This window comes from Rhinolophus sinicus, linkage group LG12 (assembly GCF_036562045.2).
Source record: "Rhinolophus sinicus isolate RSC01 linkage group LG12, ASM3656204v1, whole genome shotgun sequence".
Classification (NCBI taxonomy): domain Eukaryota; kingdom Metazoa; phylum Chordata; class Mammalia; order Chiroptera; family Rhinolophidae; genus Rhinolophus; species Rhinolophus sinicus.
This window is the reverse complement of record NC_133761.1, coordinates 59807020-59834725: the sequence shown is the minus strand read 5'-3', so window position 1 is coordinate 59834725 and position 27706 is coordinate 59807020. Positions and strand designations below refer to the sequence as shown.

The following is a 27706-nucleotide window of genomic DNA, read 5'->3' as shown; positions in this document are numbered from 1 at the left end:
TAGCTTCCCTGCTCCCCATCTTAGTCCAAGGGTTCAATTATCTGTAGGGTCATTAAGTCCCCAAACCAAATTTATTTCAGATTCTTCCTTCTACCTTACTCTACCTCCCACACCTACAAATAAACACCCACCCACATGCACATTCACTTAGTTATAAAGTCATGTTGATATTACCTCGATATTTTTTCTTTCCACTCTGTGTGTGTGTGTTTTAAACCTATGTTTATTAAGACATTACAAATGCCAGGTCTAAATATTACACATGCATTAATTCATATAAAGCTTACAACAACCTTATGAATTGTTATTACTATTTCCATTTTAAAGATATGAAAACTGAGGCACAAAAAGGTTGGGAAACTTGCTGGGGTTCAACCAGCAAGTAACTCTGGCAACTGGGAGTGAATCCTGGCAACTAATATTTGACAAGGGAACAAAGAATATTCAATGAAGAAAAGATGGAAAATGAAGAAAAGACGAAGAGAAAGAAAAAATGGAGAAAATCCTAGTCTCTTCATTTAATGATGCTGGGAAAACTGGATATTCACAGACCAAAAAAGTGAAAGTAGACACTATACCACTCAAAAAAAAATAAATAAGTAACTTGAAATGGATTAAAGACTTCAATGTAAGACCTGAAACCATAAAACTTCTGGAAGCAAACATAGGGGAAAAGTTCCTTGATATTGGTCATGGCAATGATTTTATGGATGTGATACCCAAAGCACAAGCCACCAAATGAAAATAAACAAGTGGACCTACATGAAACTAAAAAGCTTCTGCACAGCAAAAGAAACAATCAACAAAACAAAAAGGCAACCTATGGAATAGGAGAACATATGCACGGAGGGATATATAAATGACCTCAAAGGGGCAAAGCATTATGACAGTGAGATATCATTCTCTTATCAGCTGACTAGTCCCCAAGCAAGGTCTTCAAGCCCCAGAACTGGAACGTCTTGACGTGGAGACTGAGATAGAAAAGGGTCTGGAACAGCAAGTGTTGGGTGGTACAGCGCACTGGCCTTCAAGGTAAGGAGAATTGGAAGAAAACAGTGACCTCATTAAGGGATGAAAAGCAGCCCATTCATAATAAATGTCACATCTGACATTCTCAATTGTGAAAAAAAAAAAAAATTTATTAACTCTATGTTGTGAGATTCATCATAAAACTCTCCCTTAAAGGCGATGCTTCTATGGAGAGTAACAAGCTGGGGGGAGTTCACAGGACAGGTTAGTTGCTAGGAAAGAGCTTTTGAAGGATCATGGGTCCAGCAGAGTTCCACGTGAATTTATTTGCATAATTAAAGGAAGTGCAACACCCCATCGAGTTGCCAGGCCTAGTGACTCTCTCCTTCCCAAAGACCCCAGCAGACCCACATGCAAATTCAGCTCCATTCCCAAAGTTCTATATCCATCCTGACCCCTAGACAGGGCTATTCTAAGAACGCTTAATATCATGTCGCTGCCATCACTCTCTCTTCTGGTCTTGTGCTGTGTACCTGAACTACACAGAACTAAACTCCTTGTTCCTATAAGCAAATCCCCGTTTTGCTCTAGGCATAGCCCTAACCAGCATTAAAAAAAGAAAAGAAAAGAAAAGAAAAGAAAAGAAAAGAAAAGGAAAAAAAAAAAGATTTCACACGTTGTATCTTACTCAGTGTGACTCAGGCATGTGTTAAGTATTTTATTTTTACCATCCCAAGGATCCTACAAGATAGGCAGTATCTTGTTTTTTATAGACTTTACAGAAGTTGGAGTTTCGAGAGATTCAATAACTTGGTCAGGGCCATGAGTTAGTGTGTGGTGGGTCCAGGACGGGGTTGAGATCTCCATCTCCCCTGCCTTAATCAGAATGGCGTGGCTCCTGAATGCTCGCCCTGTCCTGTGCAGAGTCATCTCTAAAGTCGAGATCGCTGCTGCATGGTCTCCCCTGAACACACCAGCTGGTTGGAATAGCCACCATCTCCCTACCACTCACTGGACATCCTGATGTGCTGGAGCGCCCGCCAGTCTCCATGGTAACAGATTCTATGCACTGCTCACCTGCTTAGACTTCATCCCCCAACCTGACCAGCCACGTGGCTGAGCAGCCCAGCACCTGCCCCATCCCAGGAGCCACCTGCAGTCTCAAGTCTCAGTGTTTCTGGCCCATGGTTTCCAAGTATGTGAATTTGTTGATCTTCGTGACCTTGGAGTCTCTGAGAGGGAAAGGTCAGAGGTCATGAAGAAGAAACCAGTGATAATACTCATCTTCACATTATTTCACTTTCTAGATCAATAAAATAAAACTTGAGACCACATAATTATCATTTTAAGAACTAAATCAGAGTGACTAAAGCAGACTGTGGTGAAATCAGTTGTCTGTGTAGAAATTAAACATTAATACAACATCCCCAAATTGGCAACCAACATGGTAGACTTCATGGCTAAAGAATAAGAGGCATGTTTTCTTCCAAAGACAAAAAAAATAAAAAACACAAAAAACAAAAAAACAAAAGTTTAAATCCTGAGAGTAGATAGACGTCTTTAAATGCGATAGTCTCTGAGCAATAGATCTCAAACAATTTTTAAGCAAGGAAACCATTGTTTTTGAAAATAATGATCCTTGGGACCTCAAGGTGTAAGAGATCAAAGGGAGCACCGCTGAGCGAAGGGCAGGGTGAAGGGCAGACCTCCTCTCAGTTGTCAGTCCTGTTCCGGAAGCCCCTCAGTTTACACCACACACACACACACACACACACACACACACACACACACACCACCTGGTCTCAGTGCTCTGGGGTTGATTGTTAAGTGGTTCTATGATGTGTTCCTGAAAGTATTTAGGTGAGTGTGAATCGGGATGGCAGGGGTGCAAAGGGCATTGATGGCTGTACTTTTAGGTATAGGATATAACAGAAGAAAAACTCTGAGTTGTCTGGGAGAAAGCGCGTCACTTAGCAGGAAAGGGTTGGTTTGGTGTTTTTTTTTAAACAAAAACTCCCTCAGCATTCTTCTTGGTAACATGAGCTCTCCTATTCCAAGCGGCTTGACCGGCCTGAAGTTTTGCTGACATGGGACGTTGGCTTTGAATTCTGTCACCCTCCCCCTATGACCATCACCTGGTCTCCAGCCTCACTGCCTTAACCTTGACAGCCTGGTGTGCTTGACTTTGAATTGTGCTAAACTCAGTCCTATCACTCTGATGTGAACAACATTACAAAAATTCTTCTTGGCAAACAATAGATTTTTTGCCTAATTTCATGCTTCTACCACGTTCTATATGCCTATCATGATTTAAAAATTGGTCTCCCTACCGTCTCCCTCAGTTTACCACCTACCCGGAACAGAGAAATTTTTAAAACTGGAACAATTAAGACAGTTTAACTAGATCTGGATGTATTGATTAGGCTAATTGTTTCCCACATATTCATTTGTTTTGCAAGCTAAATAGAGATATTCCAGCCGAACTCAAACTCTCACTAATCTCAATCTCCACTGGCCAGTGTTAATCGTCTGGCTTAATCTTAGGACCCGGAAGAAAATAAATGAGAATTTCACCACTCTGTTATGTTATATCAGAAAAATTAAAGATAAGTAAATCACAGTACTTCAAGTCTCCTTTTCCTGAGAACCTGTGATAACCAGATACCCTTTGCACATGTTCACCGGATTTTGCATGATTCCAACTTTCCTGCCTTGGATTGAAAGCATGGGTCACATTAATTTTTATTAGTAATGACATTACCCAGAGTTCACACTACAACTTGTTCATGTCTGAATTAAATGCCAATGATTTCTTGATAGGAGGTCCTGTGTGATTTGGAGACATTTTCTTTTACTTGGGAGCTGAAATATACATAGATATTGCACTTTTTTTCCGCTTGGCCTTAGTTTGGAAATTTTTTTTTTTTGGCAACAGACATAAGAAAAGGTTCAAGTTCTCCTTAATAGCTGCATTTAAATGCATATACAAACATTTCATTGTAGACAGTGTGTTGGAAGTTCACAGAGGAGTTACCTCTCAGATATATGGTCTGTTTCTATGCCCAAACTCAATGCTGAAATATATATACGTAAAAAAAAAACCTCCCCTGAAGTTCAGTGTGAGCTACTTATGCACAAGGGCCATGGGATTGGCTTCCATACAATTATTTAAGATGTTATAAAGAGTGTTTTCCATCTTTCTTATGCTTGAAAATAGTTAGGTTTTATGACTGCTGAGTCAGAGCCAAAAAACATATAACATTATGCCATAAAACACAAACTATTCCTTTGGCTGTGGAAATTTATATGTACATATTTACATGCTTATATAGATAAAAATCTTTGTAAGCAGAGTGGTCCATTTGAGATGAACTCTATTTAAAGCATGTCATCCCCAACTCTGATAATACTACTGCTATGTTTAAAAAACTTCAATACCTCCCCATAGCCTACCAGGTCAAAAACAAATACCACAAACTGGTATTCAAGTCCCGCCACAATTTTAAAAAGTTGTGCCTGGCTTTTCTCCGCGTTCTTAACATACAAACTCTTAATCTGTTCAAAAGAAACCAGATGTAGTTGCCACTACATCCCAACCTGTGATTCCCTCCCAAACTCCACCACTATTTCCATTTGTCAAAATCCCAGTCACCCTTCAGATCCCTCCCTAAATGTTACCTCCGGTAGCCATGCCCCATCTGCTCTGAAACATCTCATTTCTCTACCACTTGGACTTCCACAGTTCATTACAGCTCTTTCATGCTATTTACCACAACTCTGTTTAATTAAATCAAACGGGTCTTTAAAAAATCATTTCAATAATATATTTACAACAGATTGCATGGAAAATATGTTAAAATTGGGATATCTGGTAGCTCCTACCCCAAAATGCAATGAGATGGTCTAAAAGACAAGAGCTGTGCCCATCAGATAGATTTTGGACAACAGCAAATACACAAGAGCAGGCCATCAGCTTGATTTTTTCATCCAGGTGCTCAGAAACGAATCTGTATGAGTCAGTGAAGAGAATATTCCAAGAAAACTCCATGGCATGAAATGGGAATGAGAGTTCCCTTCCACTGAGATGCTCTGCAAAGCTGCTTTACACAGGCTTTGAGCAAAAACACAAAGGAAAATGGCTACAAACTCTACACTCTGTCTTTATATTCTTTTTCAAGATGTACAGGTCCACATCCAGAGACCAACTCAAGCCCAGGCAAGAGGCACGAGGCTAAGGTCCTATTCCTTATAATAAATGCAGTGAGATGTGTTCTGCTTGCTTAAGTTCTGGAGTGAACAAATTGAAGCATATAGCAGTTCTGGATATATCATCAAGGGATCCTGGTAAAGAGCAAACATTCTCAACTCTTAATGGTGGTAAAGGAACCCTTGCTAGGTGCCATATCAAAATCCACTTAAGTGTTTTCTTACACTACACATTTCATCGCATCACCAGACACACCCCTGCCCTGGGTAATGGAGGAGTTGCTTTCATCTACGCCTGCCCTTGTAGCCAAAGGAGGCAAGTATTCTAGCTGGAAGGAAGTCTAAAGTCATCCAATGTTCAAGACAAAATTGGGGGAATGAGACAGATGATGTTAGCAAAGTTAAAAAAAAAAACAATGAATGAAAAAAAGCAAAGAGGCTAGTGGCAAAATGGTCACAATTCATGAACAATTCTGGTGTTACTTAAATACTACGAGGAGGTTGATTTTCTAGCTTCCAGAACACACCATTTACTTGAAGGGTCTTTAAATTTAGGTAGGTGAACCCTGACCTTCTTAAGGAGTAAATCGTCCTTGTTCATTTAATTTCTAATTCCAAACCACATCGTCTCGCCTACTTTATTGCTCAACAAGGAGCTTTCCAAGGACACATCTTAAAGTCCATGTGCCACCTTCCTTTTCATCAGTTTGGCCACAGATGACAACCCCATGGCATACAGACTGCCAACCGCACCCAGCCTAGGCATCCATGGCACCCTTTCATGCACATACCAAACATGGTCTCAGGATTATTCTCAACACAGGACTCTGAAAAGCAACTACCAGTTGATCAGAGAGTGAGTTGAAACCATGATACCACCCCTGGGTTAGGAAATCTGATCAAATCACCTAAATGTGTTTATTTGGGCTTCCAAAATTTGATTACCTTTCCCCACTTTGCCCACCTGATTCACAGAATTCAGCTTGCTGATAACCATAGCAATCCCATGCCTGGTTGCCTCTTTTCTGGCCTCATCCTCCAAACCTAGCTTAGCACTGACCACAGGGCATCATCTCTGACTTTGATTTTTCCCGACATTTCTCAGTTTCAAAGCCATTGCATGCATCCGATCTTGACTTTTACCCAAGTGACTCCTGGCTTTAGTTTCCTACCTCTGAGAGTCCGCCCTGTTTCCACTCCAGTCTTTTCATGAATGCTACTCAGGGATAGAGGCCAAATGGCCAATTTGTCCCAGGAAAAGTCCTGATGTTTGTTTGTGTGTTAGCTCCAAGTGTGCAACCCTACAAAGTTTAGAGCACAGCATTTTAAGTGATTATTTGTCTAGCTCTTCTACCAGACTGAATAACTTGAGGGAAATACATTTATCTTTCGTCTATGAACCTCCAGAGCATAGTACTATGCATGCCACGTGGCTGGTGTTCAATAAATGTCAGTTGAAATGGAAAGAGTCTCATCCATGCATGTTCCAGAAGCGCTCCTGCCTCCCTATCGGCCCCCACCCACCTGCTGGGCATGATGGGAAGTCCAGTTCTGCAGACTGGGATTGTCCAGCCCCATGTGGTCTGTACAGCCCCCCACGCATAACCTCTGCTGCATGGTCTCCACTCCTCCTCTTGCTCACTGTGCTCCGGGTTCACTCCTTCTTGCCCAAACATGACAGGCGTTCTCCTCCCACAGCACATCTGCACTAGCCCTTCCCTCTGCCTGAAATGCTCCCCCACCAGGCTGCTGCAGGGTTGGCTTCCTCGTTTCCGTCAGGTGTGCACTCAGAGGTCACTTTCTCATGGCTGCTTTCTCTGTCCGCCTGATCTATATTTCACCCTCCCAAACACTTCAGATCCCCTTCCCTGACATTTTCTCTTCTTCGTAGCACTTCTCATTGTCTCATGTCCTATATATTTACCTACTTATGTTGTTCACTGTCTCTCCACTAGAATATAAGCTGCATTAGCCTGGGGACTTGTGTCTGTTTCATTCACTACCCAGCATGTGGCACGGTGTCTGATACTTAATAGCTGCATGTTGTAAATTTGATGAATGAATGAATGAATGAATGAATGAATGACTTTATAGCAGGCTGACTTCCAATCCATGGACTCCTTTGCAGCAGTATTCTCTGCTATAAGTAGATACAGAAGGGAGGGAAGACTGAATGAAAGATTTGTTAATGTGTGTTCTTTCCCCAAGATCCTAATCTCCTACTCAGCCTGTTAAAATGTCTGGATTCTATGCAGGTGTTATAGATAAAATAGATTAAGATAGGCATTTTTCCATTTTGTGGATATAAATATCTTAATTATCTTGAGGAGAAGAATGTACAAAGCCATCACCACAGATACAGCCGTCGCTGGCAGGTCCTAACTCTGGTTGTCATCTCATTGGCAAGTTCCCAAATAGAATGTAATGATTTGCTACTAATTCAAACCAAACTCTTAACAACCCATGATTTGCCTGATGTATTTAAAGAAGTGAGCTAACTCCTATAGCATCTAGTGGACTTATTGACAATATTTTATCAAAAAGCTCAGTGTTTTCACCTGATGACACTTGCTTACAACAGACACGCTAATAGGTAGAATGAATATCATTTTTTACAAGCTTTTGGGAAAAGCAATTCCTCATAACCCCTTAATGTGTTAATAGCCGTACTATCCGAATCTTCATACTAAAGACACACTTAGATATTTTCTATTATAATTTTGACATAATTAGTGAAAAGCAGAAAATAAAAGGAGACATACAATCATGTTATTGAGACTGTGGCAACCAACTTAGATATTTTCTAACTTGCAGACACAGTGCAGATTAGTTAGAGGTCTGCTTTTCTCCCACATCCTGTCTGCTTGACTCCTTCTTTGAACCTCTTTCCCACGGGTTTTTCTGCTGACCCTCTCTCCCTAAATCAGCCCACTGGGTCAGTGATAACTCTGTAATTGGCAAGAATCTCTACTATTAGATGGTGTGGACAAATCACAAAATGGGGTGTCTTACAAATGAGCTACTGGTAACTGAGTAATACTGGGCAAATCAATCAAATTCATTAAGCTTCAATTTTCTTATCTGTAAAATTGGGACTTAACGAACGCTCAGCTTATACAGCATTTAAAGTGCTTGAAATGCCACATTGATGATAGTTACCACTATCAATAATAGCACATAGAGAAAAATATATCACAGAGGTTAAAAACACTGGCATTGCCATTTGTCATAACTGGGTTCAAAACCCGATTCTGGTACTGAACAGCTTTGGACCCTCCCAAAGCTACATGGTCTCTTTAAGCTTCAGTTCAGTTACATGTAAGATAGAAATACTTCATGAAAGTTTGTGAAGATTCAATGAAGTGAAAGTTCCTGTGACACAGTAATAACTCAATAAGTAGCTGATGGTATTATAATTGTTAATAAACCTATTTCCACATACAGGCTGATAAATTTTCTTTGGCTTTCCCTTCACAGAACTAAATCGTCTTGAAGTCTTTAAATTTGACTAAATGATACCTGTATCTTCAAGTTCTCTAGAATATTTTTTGACACTCGCAATTCTTTTAGAGAGTATTTATAGAAAGCAGTCTCTAAATTAAGTCCATTTAAAAGATCAAGCAGATGAGGGGTGCTTAATGCTTCACCAAAATGTTCAAAATTCTTTACATGTAACCAAAAGTTGCACTGATCTTGCTTTCGCAAATCTATCGTCGCTATAAAGCCCACATCTGAAGCAACTCCTAATGTAATAATAGCAGCTAGAAATTATTCAGAGCTTACTATGTAGTGAACTCTGTTCAAAGTATTTTACCTATACTAATGCTTGTAATTCTTTCACAGCCCTGTGCAATAAGTTAATTAGTAATCTCATCTTAAATGTGGGGAAACTGAGAGAAAAAGAGTTACACAATAGGACCAAAGTCATCCCATTAGTAAGTGGCCAAGAGAAGAAATGAACCCAGGCAGTTCTGATGCTGGATCCTGGGCTCTTAACCATTCTACTAAACTTCTTAATGCAAACACTGACAGTTCTAAGACCTACATTCAGCTTGGCCATCTTTGTGGCCTGAAGATACTGGGTAACTGCTAGGTCTACCCTTTGCACTGTGTAGACCCGGCCTCAGAGCTTGTAACTTGCCACAGCCAGTCATTAAAATCAATATGATTGGGCCATGAGTCACGTGATACTCAATTGTGATTCACATCATTAAGATCTGCAAGAAGAACTCTGGGTTCATTCAAGCCAAACACTAGCCCTTCTGCTCACATATGATAGTGATTATACATCTTCCAAAGGAAGAGAACGAATCTCTCTCTCTCTCTCTCTCTCTCTCTCTCTCTCTCTCTCTCTCGCACACCCACACATACACACACACAAAGGGAGAAAAATATACATTTTGGGCTCAATTATCTACATACTCCCTGTGGAGGTAAGATAAGTATGGGGCTTTATGAATACAGATTTTTAATAAAACAATAACAGATGATTTATCTGATTTCAGGACTAGAATAGAAGAAATTCTTACCCCCATTTGGGTTAATGAAACCGAAAGAACACCATTCATTACTGAGCACAAACTAAATTGACACAACATCGTCCACAAGCCAATTTTAGGGGCCCCGCACCCCAAACACATCACAGGGCATTTATCGACTTAGCTTTGTTTCTCCATAGATAGAAGCTGCTTATGTGGTTAGGACTAGATTCAACAGATTCAAAATCTTTCTCTCACTCTGACTCCCAGAAACAGTGGTAACCCTTTAACGTTAATCCCTTCATATCCATGCTGTGAAAACAACCCAGCAATGGACCACGTAGATGCCTGAACCCCTCTCTAGATCGGCCCTAATGACTGAATATTAACCTTCAATATAAAACAAAAAGAAAGAAAGTGGCAAAAAATAGACCTGGTCTCACTTCTTTTGTATCTGCCAACCCCTTTCCCGTAGATTCACCCTAATTTAATTTAATCCTGCAATATAAAGGCATAGTTCCTTTTTAGAGTATGTTTTCTGTGCTTTTCTTGTAGCTTGGCCAGATTTGATTTGCTGAGGAGAGAATGTCCCTTGAGTAAACATTATATGGTTTTTTAAAATAACAGAAGCATTACTTGAAACAAAGGTCGGATGGGAAAGTAAATGCAAGCTTAAGGTTTTAATTACATTTCATGTCATAATGTAACTTCTTAGCCAAGGATTTAAAACACTCTACAATTGTGCCCCAACTTGCCTTTCCAGTGTTTTCTTGCCCTTCTTATTAGTGTGAGAGAAATTGTGTGGGCTTTGGGGTCAATTAGATCATTCATTCACAAACATTTCCTGGACAAATATCATGCGCAAATTACAGTCATGGGTACTAGGGATACAAAAAAGAATGTGATTAATAATAATAATTAATTAATATGATCCATTCCTTTGAGAAAATCACAGTCCAATAAAGAGAAACACACACAAAAGTAATTAAAATAGTGTATGTGAAGGAATAGAGGTATGTTTAATATACAGTGAAATGACTAGACATATCCCCAAAGTACTTCACGTGCAAACTCTCTCCAAACTCATTCTCTCCTAGTGTTTCTTATCTCCGTGACTTACCATCATCCATCCAGGAACACGGGGTCATCCTCAATGCCTCCTCCTCCCTCATCTCCCGTATCTAGTCCTAACATTAATTATTTCATCTCCAGGATCCCAACCCAAATTTGATATGTCAGTGTCTCTTGCCTAAACTAACAAGTCTAGTATCATCCACTTAGCTAACCCTCAATCTTCACACAGTAGCCAGGACGAATTCTTTAAAAAAAAAAAAAGCCGGATCACATCATCTCTATCTCATAGTAATGGCTTTCCATTCCTCTTAGAATAAAGAAAAACATCCTTCACACAGCTTATGAGGTCCTCAGAGTCTAGTCTCTACTTATTTCTCCTGCCTCATCCTGCACCTCATTCCCCCACTCATGCCCCCACTGTACCTGTTCTTTATTTAGTCCCTTCATCTATCTTTCGGGGTTCAGGACATGTTACCTCAAAGATGCCCCTTGCCATGCTAAATATTTTAAGCTGAAAGAGTTTGAGAAAACAGCAGAAGCAGGAAGGGCTCTCTGACCTTCCCCAATCCCCTCCCATGAAGCAGTCCTGTGACCCTCATGACAGAGCTGTCTTCTCTGTACGCAGAGGAAAGGAACATTCTGGACTCGAACATGGAGGGACACCAAGAAGAATCCCAATGAACACGCCTTGCTCGTTTTCCCCCAGTTTGTGACACGTCACTCATACTCTTTGCCCTATCATATCTTTCCATGACTTTCCACCCTTCATCAAAACTAGCATGAAAGCATTCAGGTTTAACTATTTGTTTGGGTCTTCATTTCCTTATAAAGGTCCCCATGTCACATAAAACACACAGGAAATAAATCTGGGTGATTTTGTCCTGTTAATCTGTCTTTGTCAATTTAATTTTCAGACCCATTCAGAAACCCTAAGAGCATCAAGGAAAACATTTTCCTCCCCTGACATCCCAAATTCCCTCCTAACACAAAGTTTTTGTACACATTGTCACCTCTGCCTACAATTATTCTCACCTGGTTAATTCATCACTTACCTTTCAGCGTAAGCATACGTCCCTTCTGAAAGTCTCCCCTGTACTCTCTCACGAGGTCAAATTCTCCTACTCTGGGCTAAGCATTGTGCCCTTTCTCCTTCATGGCATTTACCACAGTTGTAATTTTACATTTGTTTGTGGGAATATTTGATGACTGTCCAACTCTGCCGTTAGACTCTCAACACCGGAAGGGCAGGCACCATATGTACAGCTGCTCGTCACATCCAGTGCTTTACACAATGCCTGAAAGGGACAGATATTCAGTAAAATCCGGGGAATAAATGAAACATCACAAGAGTGATGAACTCTGCCTGGAGAAGCATTGGGATAATGTCACAGAAGAGGTGTCAGCTGTGTTGGGTCTTGAAGAATATATAATCATTCGTCGGGTGGAAGGAACATATGAGCAGAGACACAAAGAAATGAAACACTGTGACATAGCTTGGGGGAGGGGAAGAGTAAAGTGTCAGAAATGAGGCTGGAGAGACTCAGGGACCGAACCACAGAGCGCCTTTTGTGCTCTACCAGCCATTTGGACTTTTGCCATAGGAACTCACTGAAGGGTAATAAAAAGGGAGTAAAATGATCATCAGATTTGCATTTTAGAAAAATCGCTCTCGAGGTAGTGTGAAGGATGTCCTTGATAGGTTGATACTGCAGGCAGGGTGACCAGTGAGGGGGCCACCCTCCAACTCTACGGGAGATGAGGAGGGCACACACCAGGGCAGTCCTGGGGGACTAAGTAGAGCGGGCGTCTCAAAAGGTATTGAAGAGATGAAAATGACTGGCGGTGGCGAGTAAGGCAAAAGAAAAAAGTCACAGTACATCACCCTGGTCTCTGGGTGTCTGGGAGGGGGTGTGGTCATAAACTCAGGTAGGGACTAGAAGATAAGAAGTCAGTGTGGGTAGGTGGCCGAGTGGGTTTCGAAACCCACTGAGGTTGCATATCTGGGAGCCTTTGTGCCAGAATGATGGTTGTTTTCCTAAGTTCTCCTCTTCCATCAGTTGAGCAAATAGCCACCTGTTAGTGGCGTCAGCCTTCATGTGTCCATATGACTAAGTCCTTGACAATGGAATAGGAGCCCCAAGCAGGCAACCTCTGTGTCATTGGGTTAAAGGGAAATTGCTGGTCCTGGATTTCTTCTCAGATAACCAGAAGCTGGGTTACCTGTCACTATGCAATTGAGACTACACCTGAGGGGAAGGCAAGTCAACCAGATGGAAAGAACCAAGGGTGAAGCACACCAGCCAGACCAAGCCTTTCCCTCGGACCCCTTACTCTGTAGAAACAACACAGCAAACTAAAACTTTACTTATTTACTCCATTGTAGATTAGACTCTTATTTAAGAGTTTATTTTATGCCCTGAATAATACAAACTTTCAAGTAGGGAGATCCAGTTGGTAACTGTCTGCACCAGTCTAAATCTCCAAAAAGAGATCTGGACGGACAATGAAAAACTGATACCTTTTGGCCTATAGATAGTACTTAAAGCCAGGGGAATAAAATTTTAAAAGAATCACTCTGAAGACTGACTTAGATTTGCATCCTGGCCTCATTCCTTCTTTATGAGAGTTTGAGGACGTTACATCTATGAAACTGTGTTGTGTAAGCCTGGGATAGTATCTGTGATAATGAAGGTACCTCTGGCTGCTACAAAAATCCATCCTCACATTTCAGTAGCTTAACACAAATGTGTCCCTCATTCATGGGAAGTCGAGTTCCTCACTGAGCGGGACAGACTTTTCCCTTCGAGGTCCATGGTGGAAAGCGCACACACACCTCCTAGCTCCATTAGCGTGGAAGTTACGTACGCTTTTCATTGTTGAGAACAATCATTTGGTCTCAGCTAGATACCAAGGAGCCTGGGAAAGGTGGTACCCCCTTGGCAGTTGCTTCCCAGCAAAAACATTACACAGTGGAATTGGTTCACAAATCATGGTGAACAGCGGCCCGAAAAGTCATCTCTGCTGCTTGTTGCAAAGCAAAAATGGATGGGTAATGCAGCTAACGGTATATCACATCTAAGGAGCCCTTGATAATGTTAGGTCCTACCTCCTTCCCTGTTGGTTCCCTGGGTCCACCACCCTAAATATATTTCTACTGGGTCCCACACACACCTCATGTTTTCCCATCTCTGTGTCTTTATTCACATCCTTGCCTTTATGTACAAAACCCTAAGCCTATTTCTTCTCCTTTCTCGCCACCAATTCCACCTCGACCCATTTTTAAAGACCAATCTCACAGCATAGCAGTCTCTTGGATTCAGTCTGTTCTAATTTCTCCTGTCCAGATTAAACTTTTTGAACCACCACGCACAGCGCGTGCCACCTGTGCAGTTGGCACATATCAGATGTTTGTTTGGTGTTATAACCACATACGAGTATGTACCTGCACTTCAAGCCTTCACGTATATCCATCTTCAAATCTAAATCGTAAGCTCCCTGAAGAAACAACTGCATTTAACGCCTTTTGTTCAAAGTGACTAAAAGAGGAAACTGATTTTAGGCTTTGAACTGAAGGGACCAACACTTAGAGATTTGAGACACTCACAAAGAATGAAAATGTGAACATGTATTCAGGCAACTCTGGAAAGTGGGGGACAAGACAGTTTGTCTCAAGTGTTTAAAAACTCAGGTGGTGGCTACCTGAATTATTAGGATGTAGCTACATTTCTTTATTTTACTTTGTATATCCATAAGGAAGCATAGGTGGTAAGACCTGCTTATGAATAAAGCAAGAACTTAATGAACAATAAGCAACATATCTTTAAATATTATGGTAACTAAGAAAAACAAACAGTTCTAAAGAGGCTTCTTTAAGAACTCGCCACGTGCACAAATTGAGGTGGTGATGTGGCAATTCTCTGGGTAATTTGATAAATGTCAACAAGCAAACTATTTAAATCCATCCATCAGGTGAACAGGCCATTCTGAGTTATCCGAGCAGTTGCCAACTCACTTTGTTCCGTTTAGATATTGTTACTGCCTGAAGAAAAGACGAAGAACAAAGAAAAAGCCTGGAACTAACTGGATTTAGATAACCCACTGAAAATGCCGGTACTTTCTTTTTCCCAAAAACTGTCCTGATAAACATAGGCCATGCATAGACAGGCGGTATTTTTCAGCAAATGATCTGATTATATGCACCTAGCCAAAGTCTGGGTGTCCCACAGGTAATATGCATCCCTCCATGTAAGGAAACCGGCATGGGGACCCCCATCAGTGCTGCTCTTCCTACACCAAACGTCCAAGATAGCTCGGCATGCCTGGAGCATCCTGAAAAATTCTGCCTTAACCACTCCCAGCTGAGAGACCAGAGACACATCCAAGGGTCTAGACACTCCATGTTCAAATCCACGCTCAACCCAACCCCTGAAGACAGCCGGAAGTGGATCTGTATCACTGGACCCTAGGTCCTGAACTAAAGCCCGTCCATCACTTATCTCAGTACTCACTATCAGAGCAAAAGTATCCTGCAGGTGGGGATGCAGTGCGATTTTTGTAATACACCCATGTCTATTCCAGTGCCAGACCATTGGGCCTTGCAGGGGGCCCAGGATTTCTCTGGAACGTGTAAAACAGTGTGGTGCAAAAAGTGTTCTGCAAGACCCTACGCTAGGAGTTGTTCTTTACATGAAGGATGCCACGATAAATCTGGAAAATACTAATACTCAAACAAACAATGATTTTCTTTCAGACAGTCACAGCACCTGTTACGTACGTAGAAGTCTCTGACATCTACTTGTATCTGAAGAAACCTGTTGAACTCACTATTTCACAGATGTTTGTCTACAAGAAAGCTTTTGGGGCCAAACCCCATTGACATCTTTCCTCAATAGACTGGGTTCTGTGAGGTCAGTGCCCATGCTATTTTCTTGTTTAACACTGTACTTGACGTTTCAATACATATTTGATGAATCAATGCATATCCATGGAAGCAGGATTCCACAGAACATGCTTTGTAAAACTATGTGATAAAAACATGACAGTTCTACGGAATACTTCAAGTAAGGACAACCTCCACCAGTGGGAAGGTCCCTTTGACTCTCTTATTTAAATCCCAGTTTGTGAGGTTCACTATTAGTTGTACACTGGCATTTATTGCTGGTAGTCAGAAAATGTCTCCTTTTCCCCTCAAACTATCTTAGTGTCAAATTAACCTAACCAAATATTTCCAGCTTTGTAGGATTGAGACCAGCGATGCTTAAAATTTACTGTGTAGAAAAATCTATTGTGGGGCCTTAAAAAGGCAGAGGGCTGGGAATTCAGTATTTATAGCACTGGGCCCAGGAGTCTACATTTGACACAACAATCCCAGGTCGTTCTGACATTGGTGTCAGGTGGAACACACTCTCAGAAGTGCTGCTCAAGAGACACTGTGGGAGAGGAGTCCTCGGCTAGGTATCAGAAGCTAGGGTTCCACCAACGTGGTTATGGGCAGTAATCTCTGAACCTCGCTTTCCTCTCTGTAGGATTTGTAATACGTCTCTTAACCTACCTCCCTAGCTCCCTAGCCGTGCACCTCGTCATCTGGACAACAAGAAAGCATTTATACAGCTGGTCCCTGAAACCTAGCAGGTACTCAATATATACAGAGCAACGCATCAGTAAGGTAACATCCTCTATGTTAAACAAACTATGTCCCAGCAAGTGTTCAACCCAAAAAGTGTCTCTGCTGATGATTTAACACCACAAAACAGGGCTGGGCCAATTCTGCTGTGTCCAAACCTGTCACTCAGCCTGGTGAACAGAACATCTGGCTCACACTCACGGACACAGTATTGGCCAAATCAAGGCCAGGACCAAGCTATGTGACATTGGTTGCAACACATAGCATATCAGAATGTTTCCTCTGCTTGGTACCGGGCCTTCAAAAAATGGTCTCTTCACTCTGGAGTAAATGCTTTGAGATGGCTTTGATTGCCACCTATATATTTACAAAAGGAAGGTTCTTGCTTATCAAGTATCCTCATTGATAATAATTCACCATTGTTCAAAAACTAGAATGCAATGGAATACATGTAATGGCAATATGGTACTCAGCGTATTTAATTCTTGCTCCATTCAGAAGACTCTTCTGGAAACTGGAGCCCTCAGTAATTGCTATGAACACTGTCCAATCATACTGCATGAATCCTTTGAAAACAGTAGTGATAGAGCTGATTGTTTCCCAACTTTGTGGCAAATTTTGAAGCCTGCCTTTTGGAACAGATCTGATAGTGCTTGTACCTCACCTTTTACGCATATATATATACATACATATATGTACATATATAAACTTTATGACTGAAAGACTTCTGTCTAAGACTAATTATTAAAGATTTCCAATGAGTGTGATTTTTTTACTGTATTGCCTATATATTAACTTATATTCATTTTTTTTTCTGTTGGTTTTTCTTGCCCTTCTGGTTTTAAACTTTTAAAACTGAAGTGCTTGTTCCACAACTCGAGCATGCAGGGACCACCCGCCCAGTCTCCTTGGCTCATTGATCTGTGGTGCATGATAGCAGTGAGAGAACTTTGCAGAACTAAATTCATGTCAGCATGTTTATTTTCGGCATTTATGGCTGCCTTTCTGCTTAATGTTTTGGTGGTGATCTGTTTTCCTTGCCCGTGCCTCATGCTGGCAATAGCAAATGTGGTTGATTACAGGGCTTGTGCTGGTAAACAACGAAATGAATCAAGCCAATTTTGGTGATACCACCCAAAGACGGCAGAGACAAGCCGTCTATAGCTGATTGCTGCCATGAGAGAAAGTCCTAACGCAGCCCCAACATTCCTAGACCTGCCATGTTTCAAGAGAAGTCTGGTACAGAACAGGTACTCAATAAATATGTATGAAATCAATTCATACAGAGATTGCAATGTTCATCGGAGAGCGTTGGATTTTTAGATCTAAGAAGCATAATGTCGAAGTAAGAGCATGGGCTCTGGAGCCAGACTGCCTGGTTCCAAATCTAGCTCTGCCATTTATCATCAGCTGCATGATCGTGGGCAAGTTATCTAAAAACTCTGTGCTTCAGTTTTCTCACCTGTAAAATGGGGGGAAATGATAGCACCTACCTCAGAGGATTGTTGGAGAACTTCATTTTTTAATATTATTACATCTGACAACAATACCTGGTACTTTGTAAGTGCTATAGAAACAAAGAAACACACACTGAAACTTAGAAATGCCTTATCAGTTTCACACGTGTCATTCCGTTTTTTTCCCCACCATAACTGGAGGGCGAAGATGAGGAAACTGAGTTTTCCTCAGGATCCTTCAGGGCTATTCAGGATGACAGCCACGCATGTATGTGGCTCATGCAAGCATTCTGCATGTGGACACTTAGAAAGCATCCCGTGGTTTGCCCAAGGGCACATTCCATAAAATGACACGGGCCGGAATCTGGTCCAAGACTTTGGATGGACAGAATCAAAGATGTCTACATCGGTGTTCACCATGACCCCGCTTACTCCATAACTAAGTAAATTTTTTTAAAAATGAGGATTTGATTCAAACCACTGTGTGGTTATTTTTAATTCCTCAATTAATTGCCCCAAAGCAGCCAGTTTGAGAGACTAGGCAAAGCCCTTACATTCAATACTGTTCATTTATAGTCTTACTCTTTTATTAATTTTTATCTTTAACATGTTTGGCAATAATTTCGTTTCTTTACTGTCTGACTCTAAGGTCTTTCTCCCAGTCACTTAACAAGCCTATGTGTGGCTGTGTGTTAGAAGCTGCTAAATAAGGAACACTCTGTCAACCTTTTCTTTGATTTTCCTGGTTCTTGTTGGTTTAAGGAAGATCCTTAATGTTATTTAAACACAGGCGACTATTTAAAATTTCTTGGTAGACGAATTTGATAGTGATAATTTGAAAAAAAACACAAAAACCTACTGTCAACGTGAGATAAAAGATCTCATTCATTGGGGTGGACACCTTATCTGAATAATTCAGGACTTCTTCGAAGAAAAAGGTCAATATAACCATAGCTGTTTCCTTTTCTTGAACAACAGCAGGAGCTTTTCACGCTCCCTGATAATCTACATTTGATAAAGTTGTTGTTTGGACATCACAGAAGAGTCTTCTCCTTTTTTAGAGTTTGGAGATTTACTATTTTGTGTTGTGTTGTGTTTAATCTGAGGAATGCACCAATTGTTTGAAATCACTACTGCTAAATTGGACTTCATGAAAAATCCAACACTGTTATCAATCATACCACATTATCAAGAAAGTGAAAAACAACCCAGAGAAAGAGAGAAAATATAAATATTTGCAGATCGTGTATCTGATGAGGGTGTAATAGTCAGACAATATAAGGAACTCTTCTAATTCAACAATGAAAAGACAAAGAGACCAATTTTGAAATGGGCAAACACCAAAGGCTGTGCCTAGACATTTCTCCAAAGAAGATATCCAAATGGCCAAGAAGCATACGGAAAGACGCTTAGTGTCATTAGGAACATATACACATCAAAACAACAGTGACATGCCACGTAAACTCACCAGATATGGCTGTTAGGAAAAATGGAAAACAAAATAAATGTTGGTGAAGATGTGAAGAAATTGGCACCCTCAGATATTTATGGTATGACTGTAAAACTGTGCAGCCACTGTTGAAAGCAGTATGGTGACTCCTCAAAAAGTTAAATATAGAGTTAAGATGTAACCCAGCAACTCTACTCCTATGTATATACCCAACAGATCTGAAAACGTATGTTCAAACACAACCTGTACACAGATGTTCATAGCAGCATTATTCATAATAGCCAAAAAGTGGAAACGCAAATGCCCACCTACTACAGAGTGTAAACAAAATGTGGTTAAGTCCATAAAATGAAATATTCTCCAGACATAAAGAGAAATGAAGTACTGAAACCTGCTACAACATGGATGAACCTTGATAATCTTGTGCTCGGTGAAAGAAGCCAGACACAAGAGGCCAAGTGTGAAACGATTTTAGTTATAAAATGCCCAGAACAGGCAAACCCATAAGACAGAATGAAGAGTAGTGATTGCCAGGGTTTGAGAAGAGAAGAGAATGGGGAGTGACTGCCTCCTGGGTACAAGGTTTCCTTTTGGGGTGATGCAAATATTCTGGACTTCAAAACAGTGGTGATTGTCGTATATCATTGTGAATGTAGTAAAAAAGTCATAACATTGTAGGCTTTCAAATGACATAAATGTCAAATTTTGTGGTATATGAAATTTCACATCATTTTAAAAAAAAAAGAAAATACTGGCTTGAAATCCAAGTAGGAAAAGCGAGAAGCTTCTTCTTTCCATACAAAGTAATTTCACACAATGTAGCACCAAGTGGTATTAACACGTTGCGTACGGCGGGGTTTAAATCCCTCGTGAAGATTCTCGTGATCCGTACGCAACGTGTTAAGGAGTGAGTACGCCGTCTCGGAGATCAATGGCTGACTGACAAGCTGTCCTTATTCCCTTTATTTCACTGTGTCATTTAATATTAGTCCGTTGCCCTTGAACGGCATTTTTAGTTTGTCAATTTCCCATAGAAACTTCAACTTTTCTGACACTATAGCTCCACTTCCAAATGTTTCTTGTCACTCGGTTAGCCAATCTGGCCATCACTGATTAATGAACATATGTGGGAACCTTGTCCCTTGTAATTACATGAAAATGTTTAATTTGAAATAATAGAGTATTGGTGATTCTTATGAGGAGGAATATATATGATTTCTCATAAGTCAGTAATTTGTATACTTCTTTAATTTATATGAGATGAATTAATAGAAAACAATCATATATCTGATAGAAAAAAATAAACAACACTGGAGAAAAACTAATTATCCAATAACCCCCCACCAAAAAAGAAGGAATATTTTCTCCTGAAAATGTTGTTGTTTTTTACCATTACAATGTTAACAAAAAATAGAGATTATTTAAATATGTCAGTAAAATATACTCTATGCTCCAAACTTAATTTTTCTGAGCTGCAAACTTTCCTATCAATGAGGTTATACAAGGGGGGAAATGTTGAAAACATTTAAAAGTTGGAAACAATTTTCATTTGAATATATACTTATTAAGTAGTTGATGGCAGATTTAGTTAAAACAGAGGAGATAATTGTGAAGAAGCATGACAAAGTTACATGGAAACTTCTGAATATAAATCTAGTTGGCAATGAATTTCAAAAATACAATTTCCTGAAATAATGTTACATATGTATGCTATGCTTTTTTTTTAAATCTCAAAGAAAATTTCTACATAAAAAATCATGTTTATCTTTTATGACATGTCTATTTAAGTGTTAATATGGCCGGGTGTATTCCAAACAGGTATACAGGAAAAAAAGGAAGAGGAAGTATTTGAATAATTCAGGTTTTAAAAATATGACCCTCACTTTCATCACGAGTATGTGTCTCATTTAGGTGAATGCAAAGTTGGTTTTAGCCAGAATTACCTGGAGAATTGTAGTGGAAATAATCCCTTCTGGGAGAACCTAACCCTATCTGGATCATGCACTGTTATTGTAAGGAAATTTGAGAAATACAGAAACTGAAACCAACCTGTTGAAGGTGAACAAGAACTTGATGAAACTCAATGCTTATGCAGGATTTTATGTAAAACCAGGGGAGACAGAAGAGTGCATAGAAGACGTTGTAGGTCACATATGTATCCAATAGCGGACTTTGAAAAATGTTCAGACGGAATCTACATCTGAACACGTGGTGAAAACAGTCACATACGCTGAGAATTCTGTCTTCACATAAGGGAAAGGGGGTGAAGTTACTCTGCTGAGACATATGAGGAAAGCTTTGCATTGATGCAAATTCCTTGTCACATAGAGTCATTTAGTTCTCTGGGTTCTCCTTCATTCGCGCCCTCCGTTCACCCTCCAGGCCTCAGCTCTCTACCCACATACATGTAAATTTAATGATTACATGAAATACTGGAAGGAGACTGTCCTCAGCTCCTCGAAGCTCTCACTTCTTACTAAGAGAAGTCTCTATAAAGGAGAACACGTCGTTTAGGAGTCACCCCATGGCTGGAGCCCTAGGGTTACAGGATGATTGTGGGGACATGCAAAGGAATTGCTCCAGCTTTTGCAGAAAGTGCCCCTTTCCTTCATCCACCCACACATACCCAGCAGAGTAATTTTTTACCCCCAGTCAAAGGTCTAGCTAAGGAAAGGGAGAGGGGTGACTGGAGTTGGTTCTCAGGCCATTTTAATCCCCAGATGACCAGTGCCTGACTCATACAGGCAACTCTTCGGGTCTGGGGCAGTTCAAGCTAATCATCCCACCCGCGGGGGACACAGCAACTCAGGGCACCACGAAAAGCATGACTGTCTCTCAGGTGTTTATGCTCTGATTAATCCTAAAATGGTGATCACAGTTTATAACCACAATCTAAGGCCACCTAGGAAGAACCAGGCCCACAGGCAGGTGGCACAGGTGGCCATCTCTGCCCAACCCTCCCACATCATCTCGCTCACATTGTCTCTTCTCAGGGCTTAGAGTTTCTCAAACTGATGAATGTGTACGAGGACCATCCCTTGTCCTGTCACTTTCCATAGTTCCTTGAAAACAGGAGCTACTTTGGAGAGTGGAATTTCTTCTCGCATTCACTAGCTCATTTGGAAACAAACAGGCCTCTCCTTTCTCTGCCCTCACGTCCTTCCATACACAGACAATTTATTCTCTAGGTTGGTCTGGTTGGCGGAATGTCATCGTACACTGAGGAAGAGAACGTGGGGTCCTCCCATCTAGAGCCCCCATTTCCGTGGAAAGCCCCAGAGTGTCTGGAGGCCACCAGTAAGAGGCAGAACGCTAAGGGCAGGGACAGAAAAGACTCTGCAGCTAGGAGAGAACTAGAAGGATCCAGCGGCCAGCAGGGTAGAGAGCTAAGGCAGAACTCAGGGCAAGGTTATTTTACTTTGCTGAGCCCGGGAAGCTCCCAAGTTCTAAGATCCCCTCGGTGATCCGAAAAATTCCTAAAAGCAGAATGATCAAGGCGAGCCCTCCTCCCCCACCGAAGTCCGCGAGTCTGGCGCCCTGTGCTCACCTTCCAGCCCCAGCCCCAGATTCTCTGCCAAATACAGTCGCAGGGATGGTGGCGAGGGCGCCCTCGGCCTTCTCCTGAGCAAGGAGTGTCTGAAAACAGCCGAGACAGGGTGTTTGCACGTGGCTGAGGTTCAGGAGCAGCGGAAGCTGAGAAGCCCAGTTAGTCCAGCCAATGGAAATCCACCGGCCGGCCTGACTCCTGGGTGGGTGGCAGGAGGTTACTCTTGAGCTGACTCCATCTCAAAACCTCTTTTCAAACAGGACAAGGAGGAAAAAGAGTCAGCTAGAGGTCACTCTTTTTTTAAATTTTTGTCCCCATACCTTTCCTTTTACCACATCTTTTCTCTCTCCTTTTCCTTAACTTCCACTTTTCTTAGATCTTGTTAACTCCTTCCTTCTTTTCCTCCTTTTAGGATTTCTGAAAAGATTAGAGGCTCAGACCAACCCTTGACAGGAGAGTTGAGTGGCATTTACTGCCTGGGAATGGGGTGGGGGGGGGAGAGATTAAGACCTCACACTCTCAGTTCCCAAATTCCCGGCATGTACAGGTCCCTGAATCTAGTTTCCAGCTGTAAAATTGTACTAAGTTTGAGATCTACTCATAACCCCGCATGCAGCCCAGGGGATACTAGCAGAAACTTGCAACTGCTTTGAACTTGGCAGCTGAGTTTTTGAAAGCTGTTTGGGGCGGGCCGGGGTGAGAATCCCGGCAGCTCTGGCCCAGGTAGGAGCGGTCCCTTTCCTGTCTGAACCAGCCTGTCCTTGCAGTGTGAGCTCAGGGGTGAAGCGGGGACATGGGCTGAGAACGGACCACTTTCCCGTTTCTGTGACAGGGAATTTTGGGTGCACACACCCTGCAAAGGAAGGTCCCCTTTCTGCGGCACTTTCCACAGTCTGGTGCTGGGTTTTCGCTCTCTACTAGTCCATCCGCAATGGCAGACGGAGCGCTTCGGGTACGCGGCCATAAGGGGTTCTAACAGCAACATCCACTGTTAGAGGAGAAATTGGTGGCAGGTAATAAATCCATCCGGGGAAGATGCAGTTCTCCCCTCGCTGCTACACAAGTCCTTCCCACACCTCCCCATTCCGCACTGGGGCGCTGGTCTTAGCCCAAATTCATCCCAGCCCCAGGTTATATTCAACCACAAGTTTCTCCATCCCTCCCCCACAACGCAGTGCCTGGCTCTGGGGGGAAAGGGTTGATTGACCTGCCATGCGCCGCCAAGTCTCACGTCCTTGGCTGAGCGCTTGCGAGACAAGCGCGCCTGATCGCAGCCGGGCACGCACAGCCCTTCCCTGCGCCAGAGATGCCCGAACCGTAGCGCTCCTTTCGCTCGGGGTTTGGGGGACGTCTCCAGCTTGCCCTGCCCCCTGCTCCCTTGACGTCTCAGTTCTAAAACACAGAAGCATCGTCTAAGGCTTTGCCATTTAGAAAAAGAGGTCTAGGCCCACCGCACCACGATTCTCTTGCGCTTTTGCCATCTGTACAAGCGAGTCCTGTCCGTAGCCTCTCTGGGAAAAGGCGTCACAGCGCCCAGATCTATCTGGGATTTAGGGACCTAATCCCCAGTATTTCCCCTGCTAGCCTCAGCCCCCGTACCCATGTCCTTCTTTCCTTCCCGCCCGGGGCAGTACGGAGACTCTAATTAAGACATCTGTCCCCAAATTGCAGAGAAATGCTCCCAAATGGCGAGCCTTCGGCACTGCGTTCCCATCCAGCGGTGGCTGTCAGGGCGGAAGGAAAGGTCTCTATCCTAATGCGCCTGTCCCCTCCCCCAGTGCTTGGGGCCGCGCTGCGGGCCGCTCCATCCCGCTTCTCCCCCACCCCTAGCCCCGCACAATTTTCTTCTTTATGAAACACACAAGCCCTGACCACCCCGCCTCCCACGTAATAGCAAGTTTTGTCTCTTTTTGTGCCCAGATGCAAACTCAGCTGGAAGTGGAGAGCAGGGGAGAATCAAAGATGCACGGAAACAGAGAATGAGAAGGGAGAAATCAAAGTGGGAGGGGGAGAAGAAAAGAGCTGGAGGCCGGAGGGGCAGCGCCAGAGGCCGAGGGGAGTCCTGGGGTGCAGGCGAGCGTGGTGGCCTAGCCGCAGCGCCTCCCCTGGGTCCGCAAACCGGTGCGCGCCCAGTCGGGTCAAGTGCGACTCACATGGTCTGACTGCAGGAGCCGCTCTCTCAACTCCTGCGGGTGGGTGCTTTCGGGGCTCCCCGCGATCTTCTCCCGGGCTGCCTGCGGTGTGTGGGCAGAAACAAAAACAAAACAAATCACGCGACACAGTCCAGACCGGCAGGTGGACGCAGCGGGGACCTCTCTCACTTCGCACTGGGAAGGAGGCGCGGGATTCCGGGCGGGCAGCGGAGTCTAGCCTATAAATAGCGAACTTTTAGACAGAATCAACTAACAAATGAGAGGAGCAGGCGTAAATTTGCGCAGGATTCCCCTTTGCGGGGTCCACCCGACCGCCCCTCCGGCCACTCTCCAGGCAGGATGAGGGTGGGGACAGATTCGCAGAGGGGGTTGAAATTTAATTGTATTGGAATTTACAGTAGTTTTGATATTTTCGCAGGGGGGACCACTCTGCCCTTGGACTTTCCCTTTCTGCCCACCGTCGCTGCTCTCCCTGCCACCCCACCCCCACCTGGGCACTGCAGGCTGCAGCTGGAAAGAGCAAAGGCTCAGGAGAGCGGGCTCCTTGGGGTTGGCTGTGGAAGCAGGAAAGGGGGTGGGGGGACACGGAGCCGGGTTTCCCTGGGATTCCAGGAGAGACGGAGGGAAAGAGGGGAACAGCCAGGATTCCGGATTTTCTTTACAAGCCAGGATGGGAATTAAGATAAACCAGAGATTGGGAGGGAAGCGCTAAAGGGTGAGGGTAGAAGTCACAAAGGCGTTCCTGGAGTGCCTTTTCCCAGGGGCATGCAGGAGCGTTCCGGGGCCTGAAACCCCCCATCTGTACTTGAACCTTTGGCGCTAACCCGGCGGGAGAGCCACGGCCCACTCCGGGGTTCTGTCCTCACTTGGCAGGGGGCCGCGAGCTCTCCCGGAAGCAGGTCTTCCTGGGTGGCGCCCCAGGTCCTGCTCCCCAGCCCTCCAGGGCCGAGGCCCACTCACACCTGCCAATCCACAGTAAGGGGTCTATTTAACCTGGAGTCCTGAGCACCACAAACCCTCCACCCTCCTCTTCGCCTGGAGCCACGGCGAGAGTGCGAATGGTGATAAGGTTAGCTCAGTTTTCATGTTCATTCTTGGTGCTTTCTCAAAACTACCACCACCCCCAGGACAACAGACCCTCACTGTCCACTGCCCAACTCCCACTTCAGGAGGTCGCTTCATTAAATGTATCTTGACTGTCACACATGAACCATATTTCATAGCACAGGCAATCGGGGTGGGTGAGGGTGCACGGGTTGGAGAAATTGAGGACGCTGCAGGTGAGGGTCCGCAGGTGAAAGGAGATCGCACTGCTTTCCTTAAAGTTTCCATTTCCCCCGCCACTCAGGGCCTTCGGGGGGGGGGGGGCAAGCCAACCCCATGGGTCTAAACACTGCGTCCACCTGGGGTGAGGAGTGGGGAGCCAGAAAACCTGGAGCTTTCTCTTTCCATTGCCTACCCCACCATCATGCCCTCCATAAACGGAAATGTCAGACGCCTAACCTCTACCCCCACGCACGGAGGAATATCAAATAAGATCCCCCACGCAGTTGGTGTGGGGAAGTTGCTCCCCATTGGCGCTTCTGTTAACACAGCTTCCCATCAGTTACCTCGCGGCACACAGAAAAGTTATTTTGTTGTCCCCAGAATCCAGCCAAGTCTGGAAGGAGAGGAAAAGGCTAAGGGGGTGGCCGCGGCCGCTCTCTGTGCACCCACCGCCCCCAACTCCACGGGGTGGAGGGGCAAGCACCTCATTTTCAGCCCGGGCGAAGCCGGTGCTCCCTGCGCTGGGGCGGAAGCCGACGCTTCCCTGCTTCCCCTGGGACATGGAGCCCGCTCGTCCCGCCCCAAGGTGAGCTGCTGGGTGCTCCCAGAAGGAACAGGACGGAGCCCGGGAGTCTTAGGGTTCTCCTGCCTGGCTGGCGCTCCCTCGCTACGTACCTGGCCCGGCCTTCCGGCTCCAGCCGCTGTCCTGGCTGGGGAGCCCGGCCCCAGCCAGCCGCATCCAGCGGAGCCCGCCCCCGCCCTCTCTGGGACGCTCCGCCAGATGTGGGGCGGTCTCTCGCGGGCCATTGGCTTGGGCCACTGTTTGGAGCTGACTTCCAGGATTACCCCAGGCGTTGCGGTCCCTTGGTGGGCTGAGGGAAGGGTACAGGCCAGCGCCTCACTTTTTACCTCACCCACACCTCCCCCCAGTCCTTCGGGCTCCCCTTCTTTCCACCCCTGGAGCCCAGGCTTTGAAACTGTAGTAACGCCGCAAACAAAGCGGGCCCAGCGTGGAGGTCAGATGGGTGCTTTCGGCGTTTCTCAAAGGTTCTGGTTGTTCGCACTAGGAGAACAGGCCCTATGGGGACAGAAATGACAGGCGCACAGGGGCCCCTTGGCTGTTTTCAGCCCGAAGTTCACGTCTATTGTTTGCTGCCTGGGGGAAAGCTGCCCAGTGTGATAGATCTTTTTAGATACCATCACTGGAAGAAAAATCCTGGCGATAACGCTTATCTCCCGCTCAGGCTGTCTCCCCATCGCCTCTATGCATCTCCCTCGCTCCAGCCCCTCGGGGAGAAGACGAGGGTAAGAGGTGGGAGGGAGGACGGGCCAAGCCGCTGCCCTCGGATGGAACCCAGAGGCAGGAGGCCACCTCATCCGTCCCGTCCGCTCAGGGCTGAGGACAGAGGACACGGCGGGTTTCTTTCCCTGCCAAGCCTCACGTTCCTTTCAAATGATTTTAGTCTGGTGCTCCGGTCTATCC

The 27706-nt window shown here is 43.9% G+C and overlaps 1 protein-coding gene across 1 annotated transcript in view; it reads right to left on the bottom strand.

Annotated features, from left to right (window-relative positions):
- ESRRG (estrogen related receptor gamma) overlaps nucleotides 1-27006 on the bottom strand; it is a 547928-nt gene extending 520922 nt beyond the window's left edge. The window contains exons 1-2 of the mRNA XM_019743279.2: nucleotides 26899-27006; nucleotides 24958-25038 (exon numbers count right to left, since the gene is read on the bottom strand). Of these exons, the coding sequence (XP_019598838.1) occupies nucleotides 24958-24959 (2 nt within the window). The 5' untranslated portion in view covers nucleotides 24960-25038; nucleotides 26899-27006. The remainder of the gene's footprint in view (nucleotides 1-24957; nucleotides 25039-26898) is intronic.
- Between the last annotated feature and the right edge of the window lie 700 nt (nucleotides 27007-27706).